General features: G+C 39.4%; 1 protein-coding gene across 1 annotated transcript in view; it reads left to right on the top strand.

Annotated features, from left to right (window-relative positions):
- Positions 1-14,465, top strand: part of LOC147747527 (vitellogenin-A2-like) — a 63,662-nt gene that overhangs the window by 28,294 nt on the left and 20,903 nt on the right. The window contains exons 19-25 of the mRNA XM_086954002.1: positions 5,497-5,682; positions 8,744-8,891; positions 9,508-9,733; positions 9,859-10,031; positions 10,423-10,998; positions 13,148-13,198; positions 14,197-14,301. Of these exons, the coding sequence (XP_086810128.1) occupies positions 5,497-5,682; positions 8,744-8,891; positions 9,508-9,733; positions 9,859-10,031; positions 10,423-10,998; positions 13,148-13,198; positions 14,197-14,301 (1,465 nt within the window). The remainder of the gene's footprint in view (positions 1-5,496; positions 5,683-8,743; positions 8,892-9,507; positions 9,734-9,858; positions 10,032-10,422; positions 10,999-13,147; positions 13,199-14,196; positions 14,302-14,465) is intronic.

Raw genomic sequence — 14,465 nt, 5'->3', positions numbered from 1 at the left:
GCATTTTTTTCTCTAGGCTTGACCTTCAAAGACAAGGTCCTTGACGGCATGGGCTTTGGCTTTTACTTCTGATCATTTGTGTAGCTCCATTTTGTCCACCCAACTTCAGTAGTGCAGGCTAACAAAGTCCTGTATGACCAGTTCCTGATCTGACGAGGAACCCACAAGGGCATCTGCTCTCTCCACTGCTTTTCACCCTCGCCATTGAATCACTAGCTAGACTGATTCAATGGGACACCCAGATTACAGGCTGGGACTAAGAAGGGGTTTGAAGACAGGATTGCCCCATACACCAATGATGTCCTGCTCTATTTAACAAACCTCACCAATATGGACCCTGCTGCATGTGAATGCCAACCCTTTAAGGACAAGCATCAGGACTCCAACTAAATAAAACGAAATTCCTCCTTACCCCATATACAATTCCTGGATGGAAAATCTATTGATCCAAAGACACCAATTTAAATACTTGGGTTTTATGGTGGTTCTTGAAACTAAACCTCACACAGGCCCGAATCTCAGTCCTTTAGCCACCAACATGAAAACAGACCTCTTATGTTGGGTTTCATTTCACTCAATATACTAAAATGTATCGCCCTATTTAAAATAATGATCCTCTCTCATTTCCTCTAGTCCCTTCAAAACTTCCCTTTAAAAACTCCCAACAGCTAATTCATGAAACTGACTGCCGATATGCGTTCCAACCTATGGGCCCCCTGCATGTTCATGGCCAAATGCCGATTCTCGACATGTGACCAATGAATGGGGATGGCAGTCATATAACTATACCACCTAGTCACCCACCTACTAGTGATCAATGACTAGATGCAGAGGTGCTGGAACGACCCATTATACCACTCGAAACTCTCCATACTGGGTCTGGGTAAGGTGATGGGACTGCTATATGGGTACCCGATTCCTCAAACCCTCCCTGACATGCCACAACAGTTTTTTCTTACCTGGAGAACAACATTACACTCCACAGAATGATTGAATAGACTGGTCTTCCAGACTACCCTATGGCAGGAGTGCCTCATCCAGCAAACCTTACACTTGGAGGGGTTCACCAAATGGGACAGTATCAGGATATTTACTCTTGAGTACATATGGGGAAAGTGGGGTCTAAGCTCCTTTCAGGAATTACAGACAAAGTTCACCTCTCAAAAACCCAGTTACATAAAGACCTCTAGCTCTGACACGCACAGAATGCAAAACAGAGTTGATGGACCGACCTGAGCATGGCCCACTAAACAAATCTCCTGAAGGGGGCTCTTGAAAAGAAGGGGTTTTTCCCATTATATACGGAACCTTAATACTCAATGCTCCCAACCTTCTGAGGTAAACGTCCTTAGATGCATGTGGCAATATTTGGTGAGCCCTATTGAAGACATAGATTGGTACAATGTCTGCATGCCACTCCATGAATTATGGATCTTCTGCCAGCTCCAGATGATCCAAATTAAATACATTCACATCACATTCCTCATGCTACAACGCTTAAGGCTAGTGGGGTAGTGGGTCAGACACCAACCTCAGCCTGCACTCTGCAGCCAAACTGGCACACATTTTGTTCACATGACTTGGCTATGTGGATCCTTATTGCTCGTACTTGGAGAAGGGTGGGCAATACCATGTCCTGAGTCCTAGAATATCATACTACCATTACATCAAAGAGTGCTTTACTAAGAGTCCTGGGCGCCCTGAGTGTCACCAGAGAAAACAAAAAGATGATGGGCATAGCCACTTTAGTGGCAAAAAGAGATTTAGCTTGATTATAGAAGTATCCACATCCATCTATACTAGATAGTGGCATGAAGGGTTGGGCTGGTGCACCCAACAAGAGACCCCCATCTATGCAGCAAGGGGATGTCCACAAAAACACACCAAGATCAGGACTAAATTGTGGAAAACTGTGGATTGGACCTAGAAATGCTGATTCCTGATGCCTAACACTGATGTTTGTAAAACGAATGTTTTACATGGCTCGGCTAGCTGGCCTCTTGCCTGTTTTTTAATTTATTGGTTGTGATTGTACTAAACAATTGATTATCCAAACAAGGTATGAGAGGTGATGTGTCAAGGCAAATGGCAGTGCTGCAAGGAATGGGGATGAGGAGTGATTTATTGCATGAAAATATTGGTGCAGTTAAAGTGCCTGTAGATTGAGTGTTGGGCTTGGTAATGCAGTATCTGGTAATGTCCTGAGTTTTTTCTGAAATGAGAATGGGATGCAGAGAGGGAGGGAACTGTACTGACAGCAAAATAGTACTGCAGTACCTGAAACACAATTTTACAATTCTTGCTTTTAAGGTCTATGCTGTACTACTCTGTACACTTGCTTAATTGTGAGTTGGATTTACGTGACTATACTACACTGCTCTTCCATTGTGCATGAAATCCCCACTGTGAATTACAACATATCTGTTGTTTATTGTAAAGTACTCTAAAAACATAATTCTGTGATGGTACTTTCTTTGCTAGTTACAAATTAGTTTCAGAGTAAACAAATGCTATAAATAATTTTAGGTAATGGTTTAATACTGATTTTTGAAATTAGAAATGCTACACATTTCTCTCATCTAAATGGGCAGGCTGCACTTTTTATTGGTTAAATAAACAAACAAAATGCACATTGTTGTAAAGTATCAAAGTATACAAAGTCATCTGGTAGTCGCATATTTTACAGACTTCTCAATGACCCACTACACATTTTGGAGGGAGCTGCCCACATTCACTGTGTGAGGTGTGCTAAAGTTACTCTACAAAGGAAATTGTTCATTTATGACAATCAGAGGACAGATAGACAGACAGACTTTGATTTCAATTATCTACAATTTTCAATCAGACCCTAAGTATGACTTAGGGTCAGATTTAGTGTTTGGTGGATGCTTTACTGTGTTACAAATGTGACTGATATCCCATCCACATTAATTAAAATGCACTGGATATAACTGATTTGTAATAAGGTGGGCGGTGAAGGAGTAACCAATCCCCCAAACTCTACATTAGGCCCCTAATATATGTTTCTCCTTTTCTACGAGTGCCTTTAATTCGAAGGATCTCAGAAGTAAAACGTTGTTGTTCTATTGCTACCCAAACCAATGATCCAAGAATATTTAGCCAGCATAATATTCCTAAATGTGGGTCAGCCGTTACCTTTCTCTCTATATACTGTGGCAGAACACTTTATTTTATTGTTCACTTTATATATTAATAATCTAGACTCCGCTTTGTGTATAGGCTGTAAAGATATCCCTCGAGTGGGGGAGCGGTTAATCCCAGCACTTTTATATGCATATGATACTGTTCTATTAGCGGGCACAACAATTGTGCTCCAGTCTCCTAAGTTCCTTTGCAGATTTTATGAGCTCACTGGATTGAGGTGTTAATTTGACTAGATGTCACACTATGATTATGGGCTCCAGACCGCAAAAATTAGAAACGCATTATTGTAAAGGAAACAAAATATCTAGGGTGACTACTTTTCCATACTTAGGGGTCTTGTTTGATGAAAAGGCCAAATGGGCACCGCAAAAGAAAGCCAAAAGAAACGCTTTAGTGACATCAACAGTGGTGGTTCTTGAATTTGCACACAGGTTTGGGGCTAAGCCGGTTCAAGCCATGTTAAATATATATAGAGCAAAATGTATTGCTATTGCTAATTATGGATCTGCTATAAGGGGCCATGAGGAGGCTGAGGACCTCCAAATAGTGGAGAATACATTCGTTAGAAATTTGTTATCAGCATCTCCTGGTTATGTTATGTTAAGAAGTTAACATTGAAATTAGGTCATCCATAGCTTTTTGATTCACCAAATAAGCTATAAGAGAAGGATCTATCTTGGGTCAAGAAACACTTCTTATGTATGATACAAGCTGAAAGACATATCAGAGAGTTGATGAAACCTACGGTACGAGCCAATTCACACCTGAAAACAAACCCAGCAATAGAACCATATTTCAATGAAGTAACAAAGCCCTACCACCGCTTTCTTTTAATAAGGTTTAGATTTATTTATTTGCATTTTTTACTGTCAGAACCACAGGGAGGCGAAGGGTGGAAGATTTGTGTCCCTGCTCCTGTGATATTTTCTCCACCCATGACCCTTTGCACTTTACCATGTATTTCGACTACTATCTGCATATCTGTAAACATTTTTCGTGACGATTTTTAAAGAGTAAGGGTTTTGTGCAGGTAAGGCCTGCCTTACTATATTTACAGATGTTGAATAATGTATGGGAAATGTTTAACATTGTTAGTTTTTTAGTTGCAGCGGTTAGAGAAAGGAAAAAATGAAGCTTGAAGATATGAAATATTTTTTACTTTTTTATAAGTATAAGGGGATGAATGCTTAATTGATGCCCTGGGTGTATAAGATTTAGTTTGAAAGGAATAGGTACAAGAATTGTTTGCTATGTTATAAGGATGGGGGTGTTTTTAGTGACATATTTTAGGGTGTTTTGGAATATTTGAAATTAATTTTCTCTTTGTGCTTTTGTTGTATTTAAATGATGATTTTTGTAGTGTCCTTTTATAGTTATAATTAACGAATAAAGGGGCACATGCATCAAGCTAAGCAATTGCGATTCTTTAATAGTGATTATTAAGGAATCACTATTAAGGAATCACAATTGCCTATGCATTTGGGTTTCACCCAAAATGTGTTATTCCTAAATATTTCCTAATAGCGAATCACATTAATTCCTATGGGCCTAAAGGCCTACAGGAATGAAAGGGAAACCATTCGCAATTTGCGATCACCAAATAGGTAATCACAAATTGCGAATGAAATTTCAAGGGGGATGGGGGCCACAAGGCCACCCTGATGCACTCCCCAAATTGGCATGTGTGCAAATGTGGCGGTCACACATGCCCTAAGGGCATGTGTGTGCGCCACATGGCACTTAGAAAAATTCAATTTGGTGAATTTTTCTAAGGAATTGTAAATTACCATCAATTTGAAGTTGATGGTAATTTGCGATTATTTAATGCAAAGTCACATTCTGAGAATGCATCTTGCACTGCATTTAGGGAATCGCACATTGTGATTTCCTAACTGCATTTGAAAAATGAGTAATCACAAATTTTGCGATAACCTATTTTGTGAATGGCTTTGGGCTTGATGCATTCCAAAAGGTTAATTACCGGTCGCAAAGGGGGCGATTAGTCGAATCGGCCTGTTTGCCATCATTAATTAGCTTGATGCATGTGCCACAAAGTGATAATGATTGACATTATCTTAGGTCAGTACCTACATCAATTTGTACACTACTTTAAAATTAGATTCATATTACCTCACTCTTCTGGCTGTCCTCTACAATCTCAGTGTCAAACATATTTTGTTAACAAATACTCGCCACATAGGTGGTAGATTAGTGTTTCCTATTCTAAGAATGCAGACCTACATGGCCAACTTTTGCTGCAGGTCAACAATGTCACTTTTGTATTGATTGTGAGATAATGACCACATATTGTACTTTTGATTTCTCTTTCAGTGTGTCCAAGCACACTGTGGCAACTATGGGTATCAACACCCACCTCATCCAAGCTGGAATTGAGTTTCATGCCAAGGTTCGTGCAAATGCTCCAATGAAATTCACAGCCAAGATTGACATGAAAGCCAAAAATATCAAGTTTGAGACTGCACCATGCCAGCAGGAGAATGAACTCCTAATAACCAGGTATTCCATTTGTTTATTATTTAAAATATGTACATATTATTAACCTGGATTTTTTGAAAATGAACAGTTTTTGTTTCCTCATCATTAAAAGTTATTGATTTGACTGCATTCTATAACTAATGGATTCATGGGCCACGTATACGACTGTCAGGGGTTGTGACTCGCACAGCGCAATTTTTAGCAACTCGCAATATGCGAGCCACAAAACCTGACGTACAACAGTGTCTCAGACACTGTTTGCGAATCCCAAATGGGTCACAAGGGACCTGCCTCATTAATAGTCACGAGGCAGGTCGCAATTTGTTATCCATTAGGAATGGCCGACACTCGGAGGGATGGTCTGTGAATGCTTGTTAAATAAAGCAGTTTTTTTATGCAGCCCATTTTCCTTAAAGGAAAATGGGATGCATTTCAGAAATGTAAATTAAAATATTTTTTTTCATCTTTTTAGAGTGGGCAGTATGCTGTGGAATCACTGCCTGCTCTGAAAAAATATTGGCGCCCCAATTCAAAAAGGGAAAGTGGTACCTAGGGGCCCCCTTCCCGTTTGTGAATAGCATTCCACCAATCTGAAATGGGCCATTTGCAACCGGTAAAATGCATAATACATCTGGCCCTTAATGTTTTCTTTGGTATTGTGATATGTTAAAGTAAGGGTTATTTATTTTCAAAGTTGCTGCAGATTCGCCTAGCAAGATTGCAGAGGTCAGACATAACTTAAACAATTCTCTACAAGAGGGCATATAAGTAGTGTTATTAAAGAACAGATTCCAGTCATCTAGTCCTCAATGTTATCTCTTTGGATACATAGGTCACAATCCTGTCAATAACCATATCCAACATTAGGTTAACGTTATGAACTGGAAACCCCTTATGACACAAACTTTTAAGAACATTGTGTTTCATTGCCCATCTGGTAAATGATCAAAGTTCTGGGCATCCCTTTTTAGTAAGAAAAAAAAGAACTGACATACAGTAAAAACATCTTTGGGACTGAATGGTTTAACCAGTTGCTGTGTCTCATGAAATGCTCCCTTAGTTTTAAAGATAAATGAAAAAACACCACCCAGCTACAATTTCATTTTTTGAAGGCATGGGCATGAAGTATTGGCTTCAATGAGAATGCATGACGCCACTTGTACTAGGTGTGAATGCTCTTAACTGAAAATGCGGAATCACTCCTAATAAGCAGACAACCATTCTCCCTACGGAAAGGTACAGAGAGGTGGTGTAGTATTCAAATATAGCCTTTCACTCTATTACCCTTATCCTCCCACAACAAATACTCCAGCAAACACTCCACAGTCTCTATTGTGTTTTACATACCAAACATCCCCCTTTACCATTATACTTATGCGTATATTTGTCAAGAATAAAAGTTTCTTTGCTACGGAAAACCACGTATCCGAGTTTATTGAAATAGAGAAGGAAAATATACAGAGTTACAATACGTATAGTGGACTGGAGTCTTGGGTTTTGTAGGACGTGTCATCCATTTTGTTTTCCCCCCACACCCACTCCATAGAATATTGACCTGATTGGCTTTTTCTTAGCAGCTGTACAACTAAAACTAAAATTACACGGTCAGGTTAGACCTTGATAACTAAACACCACAGTGAGCTATTAATCACATATATTGTCAGCTAAGTTTAAGAACACTGCACGGAGCGGGCCATGGATAATAAACCCTATCTTACCTCCCTTCTGGCTGGAACTTACATATTAGACTCAACTTTACCCTAACGAGTACTGTGTCTAATTGATGAGGTATTTATAAAATATAAGCCACTTGTCGCTCCCAAAATACATTTGAAAAGCTACTATATATGCAAATACAAGGCAGTATCTAGTATACAAGAAGCAAACTGTAGTGATGAGATGGTATGTGGCAGTGTCCTTCACCATGAGTGTGTTGAAAGGCCATAAGGATTTTATTAGCAAACCATGAAACAGATGTAAGAGCTATGAGATAAGCCTTAAAATATTTGCAACCATCACCAATTCACAGACAGCTTAAATAGCTACCATTTAAGGCTAGATAAAGTTAAATGCAGCAATCTTGAGGGATAAATTGCCACAAGAAATCACAGTCAATGGTTCAAATGAAACTGTGATTTGTAGCCTGTCACTTCTTTACAGTAAGCTAAAACTCTCCATTACATTATCCTGCATCTCCAAAAATCATCTTTATGGTGAAGTTGATTCATTTAATATTGCTATTATGCATGGGAATCTGATGCATCCGTGGAAATGTTAACAATACAAAAGATATGCACATCTGAACATCTGCCATGTGAACTCCTTTTTGAGCACACTTCTCCTTCTATTCCTGAAACTTACAAGTGTATCACATTGTGTAAAGCCTATGGGGTACATTTATCAAGCTTTAAGGCAGCACAACGCAGCAAACCAACTCACTGCACTCTGTTGCGTGACAGTGCAGAAATATCCCCTATTTAACATTATACGTGTCCTTTTCTTGGGCTAGTGCACAATGTGCTGCATAGCACTAGTGCAGGCAAGGGTGCCTGCATTGCAGAAAGGATTGATTTTGTTCAGGAAGGAACACCTTCCTGCACAAAAACAAACCTCCTGCGGCAGAATGCAGCACACATAGGCAGAGGAAACGATGAGGAGAAATAAAGACATTTCACCTGGCGAGGTGTAGGATTTTGACCCATTCCCAGGTCTACCAATAATGGTAAATCTGGGAATGCGACAAAATCAAAGGGTGGATGCATGGGAACACCCACCCTCCACCCATGGAACACCTTCCTGGGGTAGAGTAACGCAGTAACGCATTGCAGCGATCTGCTTTGCATTTTGTTCTACTCTAGATTTATCAAGCCAGGCAGAGCCACGCAAGGTGGCCTTAAGTGGCGTGATAAATCTGTCTTAGTAGTTGCATCACCCTTGCGCCATCTTGCGTGGCGCAAGGGTAACGCAAGTCAATAGAAATCTGCCCCTAAATGCATAATGTAAACCTCACCTCTGAAACTTCTTGTACAGCCCCAGTCCCAGTCCATCTGACAGATTCACAGTATTTCAAATGTGTCCCCAGAGCTCAGGTGTTTGCTGTTACAAGAAATGTAGAAGACCTGGATACAGCCAAGAGAACCCCATTACTGACACAAGGAGCTGTGCCAAACATTCTTAAGAAACATTTTGAGACAACAGGAAAATCATCAGCAGAGGCTGCCAGCATGATGGTAATGTGACATTTTGTATTTCAAATTGAAAAGAGAATCAATAAGTCATTTCAGTAAAGATAATTTAATTCTGTTTATAGTTCAAATGTTGGTTGATGTAAAAGAATAATACATAAGTAAGGTTTCAAACTTAGTCTTAACTTTGAATCAAATACGTACATGTCAGATCAGGGCAAAGCAGAATAATGTGTGACCAGATGTGAAACTTACTTAGAAATGAATATGGCAAAAATGCCAAACTTCACCTAATTCAATAAATGGGTTGGATTTTAAAACAAATCCAAGTCAAAGAATAACAGGAAAATTGGTTGCAAAAGTGGTATTGTATTCCTTTTGACTTCATGTTCACAAAATAGGGTCTACTTCTTAAGGAGTTCTATTTTCCTGCCTGTGACGGAGAGCAACAGATAAACACAGAAGCACAAAAGACAGACTCAATGATCACTAGCTAGCTATATGTACATGAAGACAGACAAACAGAGAGAGAAAGTAATTAACCATTATTGCCTACATAGTCACACAATGCACAGACCTAGCAAGATAATCACAATATGCACTACATATACAAACACTAAAAACACATTTATAAATAATCATTTTTCTATGTTTAAATCAGGAAGTATCGTCTGAACTTTTGTCCAAGAGGTACGCCTACTCCGCAGAAGATAGAGATCACCACTCTGCTGCCAGAAGTACTAATGCATATCAGTCTTGTGCGAAAGCTAAAACCTTTGGCTTCCAAGTGTGCCTCGAGTACAAATCTCAAAATGCTGCCTTCCTCAGAAATTCACCTCTGTACAAATTAATTGGAGAGAATGAAGCCAAGCTTATCATAAAACCAGGTACCCCTTTACAACATTTGAACAATTTCTTTTTAGTGTTCGTGTGCAGACTGTTGAACATAATTGAAATCTGAAGATATATTGAAGGTTGTATGAAATAATGTAATTACCCTGGTTGGTTACAGCTCATACAGATGCAGCTATCCAAAAACTGATGCTAGAGGTACAGGCAGGACCAAAAGCAGCATCAAAAATAATCACCATGGTAACTGTAGAGGAGAACGAAGGTGAAGAGCTTGAAGACTCTGTGGTTCAAATGAAGCTGAAGAAGATTCTGGGAATTGATGAAGAATATACGGTAGCTGGCATAATATTATACTAGATAACTAAAGTAGTTAGTAGTAGTAGTAGTAGTGTTAAATGCTTTTCTAAAAATATTAATTTCACTATCACTATAACTATTTTGAGGAAAGTGTTGCCAATATCGGACAAATATGTTTGCATACTTCTTTATTTTAAATTTGTATTAATTTATAGTGTGTTTATCTGTTACACACCTTATTTATTAATCAGAAGAACATAATTTGAAATGTCAGTGCATGGTGCATTGTGCAAAATGACTTTGGTCACACCAAATGCCCTTTGACCTTATGTAACTGTGCAAGAGAGTGTTATTAGACTAAAAAAACTGATGCTATTTGGCAAAGCAACTACAAGATCTTGTATTCCTATTCTTATTCTGTTTGCAGGTTAGAAATGGAAGCTTGCCTAAAAAAGACAAGAAACATCAGAGGAAAAACAAACATTCTAAGGAGCATGCTCCAAATGTTGCTGAGGTTGCAAAGGCTGGAAAGAAGAACAGTTTATCAAGTTCATCTAGTTCCTCTTCTACCTCCTCTTCCTCCTCCTCCTCGTCCTCCTCCTCCTCCTCCTCCTCATCATCATCATCATCATCACCATCATCCAGCAGCCCCTCAAGAAGCATTCAGCAAAAAGATAGCAGAAATGCTAGAAAGAACAAAGGTCAAAGTAGCAGCAGTAGCAGTAGCAGCAGCAGCAGCAGCAGCAACAATGCCAGTAAGAGCAGAAACAAAAAGAGACAAAACAGCAGAAGCAGCAGCAGTAGCAGCAGCAGCAGCAGCAGCAGTAGCAGTAGCAGTAGCAGTAGCAGCAGCAGCAACAGAAGAAAAAGTCTCAGGCGCCATCAAACTTCTCACCATGGAAGCCAACAACAGCATCAACATAATCGCAGGAATCAATGGAGCATTAGCAGCGCAAGCAGCAGCAGCAGCAGCAGCAGTAGCAACGAGTCCCACAGGAAACGGGTAATGTACTGATTTCATTGTGAATGAAATACTTTTAAAAAGATATATTAAAGTAGTAATTTTCAAGGATGAGTCTATTTATCTGCAGCTGAGCTGACTTCATGTGCAGTCCCTGTGGGGTTGACCTCAAATAAACACCAAATCTAGTTCACCTAACAGGATACAGCAGAGCACAAAGACTGCACTGTATCATCATTCTTCATACAGTTACGTCATTTTGAATCCTAGGCATTCTACACGTGTTAATTAGAGGTGTGTATTGTGATGCTGTGTTCCTAGCTCTCAGCTCAGCCCACTATGTTCCAAACAGACCCCAACAATCATATCAAAACCCTTGGGCAGAGTATTTTGTCTTACATTGCATTCTCAGCCATTGTTCACCAGTTAATGCTACTGCTCCAATAATGGGTGTAGGGTGACTACACTATTTCTGTACACTTGCTTTAGTTACTACAGAAACACTTTTCTGATTAAAGATTTTTTTATACCTAGTGACATCATTAATTTGCCATATGACCTAAAATATAGTAGGTGTTTATAGGTCCAGATGAAATCTGAATGCTGCTTTAAGTTTCATACTCACCCTTTTCCAATATGTCTCTATGATTGGGCAACTCAATAGCATGTGCATGAAGGCGCCTCCTGACCAGCATCCTCTCAATTGATGAGCAGTGGTTGACCTGCAATTCTTTCTTTTTACCTGAAGCCTCATGTAGTGTACCCAGGGGAGAATCTCCAATTCAATTATTCGAAAATGTGACCTCAGTAATACTTTGCTTGGGTACATCAATGCCTCCTCCCAAGAGCTCTCATTAGTGTTGCCTATGTACTTTCCCTCCTCTTCTTCATGTTCTTTAGATCCATCTGTGTGTTCACCTTCAGGGGGGGGGGCATGTGTGTGATTTTACCTCCTTTCCATCCTGCTTTTAAACAGTCTGTATGTGCTCAGCAGTGAATCCAGCTGATTACATTGCTGATAATGTATACTGACTCGAAGAAGGTTTTTAATTATACAATAGTAATGCCACACACAAACCACATTTTTTACAGCAATAAGGTAGCAATAATAGGCAAAAAGAAATCACTGTATTGTGAGAACATATTTAAAAGTCATCATTATTTTTTAAGTCAGGGACCCTCCGTTAGAATGTAGGTACAATTGCCCAATACCAAATACTGTACGCTGTCGCAAAAGGTGTGCAAACACAGTGCATAATTGGATGTGACAATATATGTGAAATCATGATAAAGACTCCCTCTTTAAGCCTTTTAGATGAACTAGAAACTCATTCAATAGAGGCTGTCCAGTTAAAATGAATGAATACAGACTGTCACTCATTCGACTTGATCCCTTCTTCACCTCTAATATAGAAGATCATGGCATCCTATCTGAAGAATAAAAGCATGGATGTGCACCATTTAGGTTTAAGCTGGCAGTAAAGTTGAGCTAGTATTTCATTTCATGTGAAATATGTTTGGTAATGTGAAATTAGTGGTATTTCAAGTGATGATCAAGTACATTTTAATGTAATTCATAAAGTTTCAGTCGAACTACAATGCAACTAAACGATGTACAGGAGACAAGTTACAATTTATATAGGTGAGACATAATAGGGCTTGTTGGAATAAGGTGAAGATGGGGATGGGGAACAAAGTAAATAGGTTTATGAAGCTAATAGTAGAATGAACAGTAAGCATGAGAGTGGGAACTGATGGAGTGGGGGCACCTTAGATTAAATGGCAGTGGCGATAGTGAAGTGATGGAGCGCTTCTTGGAAAGATGATTCTGCAGCTCCTTCCAGGACTGGAGCAGTGCCCTACTGGATTTTATTTGGGATATTGTTCCAACCTTTGGATGCAGAATAGGTGTAGGCTTTTCATCCCTTCTCTTTCTTCTTGCAATTCCTCATTTGCAGCTTGGAGACTTTTCCGCTGCATGTTTTTTATGTTTTGCTAGAGGTTCTGTTCTTGGATGCAGATGTATGGAAGGATATTGGCAATGACAGTCTTGTAAATGATGCAGCTAGTGTTGAACATGATGCATCAGGCTTGATAATCACTTGTTTGAGCTACATTCATTGAATGTTTAGAGAAAGGGCCAGCACTTGTTCCCACTAAACATGTAGTTCCTCATTTTTTTCTCCTGCAGACGAACCCTGACATATATGACCTACGTTTCACCCCAGCATACAGAAGCTCTGTAAGTTGTATTCAACATAATCTGGAGTTAATATTTATGATATATAATTCTTGTTTGATTTTCTCGAATTATGTGTAATGAACAATGATATTTCTGTAATGTTAGCACCATGTTTGATATGTCATCAAAAAGCTGAATGTTGGGTTTTCCAGTTTTCAAGTGGGAATCAAAGCCATTTCTCTAAGTTGAGCACTAAGGGTCAGATGTATGCAGGTTTTTTGATGTAACGAACGGGCCGATTCCCAGAACAAATCGGGCTGTTTGCGACCACAAAAATCCTTTTAACATGTACCAAACCCTATTTTGCGATTGGGTAAACTTGTTAACGAATCTCAAAATGGGTTCGAGATTTGGTATAGGGAAGGGGCGTGTTAAAGGCTCCCTTCCTAATAGTGACACTTAGTGGTGTGTGTGAATATTTTGTAATGGAAATGCTGTTGCAAAACATTTGGGACCCCTTCCCCTTTCTGAATGTTTGAGAAAACGTTTTTTAGAGCAGCAGTGGTCCCAAGGTTAAAGAAAACTTGTAATTTCTGTTTTTGAAACGCAACCGATTTTTTTTAAGGAAAATGGACTGCACTTAAAAAAACATGTTACTTTATTTAATAAAAGCAAACACAGATATGGTGGTCTGCTGGCCCCATCAGGCCACCATCCTAGTGTTTTAGCGATTCCCAATGGGTTGCACAATGCGACCAACCTCATGAATATTAATGAGGTAAGTCAATTTGTGACCCACATTTATTCCTACCGTACCTCAATCCAAACCATCATTAGCAGGAGGACAGAAAGATGACTACAATTGTGTATAACAGAAACACCGAAATACATGGCTATCACACTCACTTGTGAGGATTTAGTTAGTCCTAAAATCTCTAAGTAGCAGTCAGGCCTGCAAATATATTTTAACTTTTTTTTTTAAGTTATTGATATAACTCTTATGTATGTAAACTGCATTTAAACTGTGCATATTCATAAACTACTTTGTAATAATCCAGAATCCTAAGAAGAGATCCTCAGGACACAGAGTGTCTTCCCAGTCCAGCTCCAGCTCTTCAAGCAGCAGCAGTAGCAGCGCCTCCAATGCCAGAAGATCTCAGAGGGTAGGTGCCGCATGAATATAGATCAGTATCACATTATTCCCCCCATGTCGGACATCTTGGGAGGGCTCCTTTTCAGATTCTGTAAATTAACAAATTACGTTAAGCCAACACTGAGGAAGTGGAGATAGAACACTCACTTACTTCTGTAAGGGGTGGGTCACAGT

Source organism: Lissotriton vulgaris, chromosome 1_1 (genome assembly GCF_964263255.1).
Source record: "Lissotriton vulgaris chromosome 1_1, aLisVul1.2, whole genome shotgun sequence".
Lineage (NCBI taxonomy): Eukaryota > Metazoa > Chordata > Amphibia > Caudata > Salamandridae > Lissotriton > Lissotriton vulgaris.
Note: the sequence above shows the minus strand (reverse complement) of the source record. Positions and strands in the feature narration are given on the sequence as shown.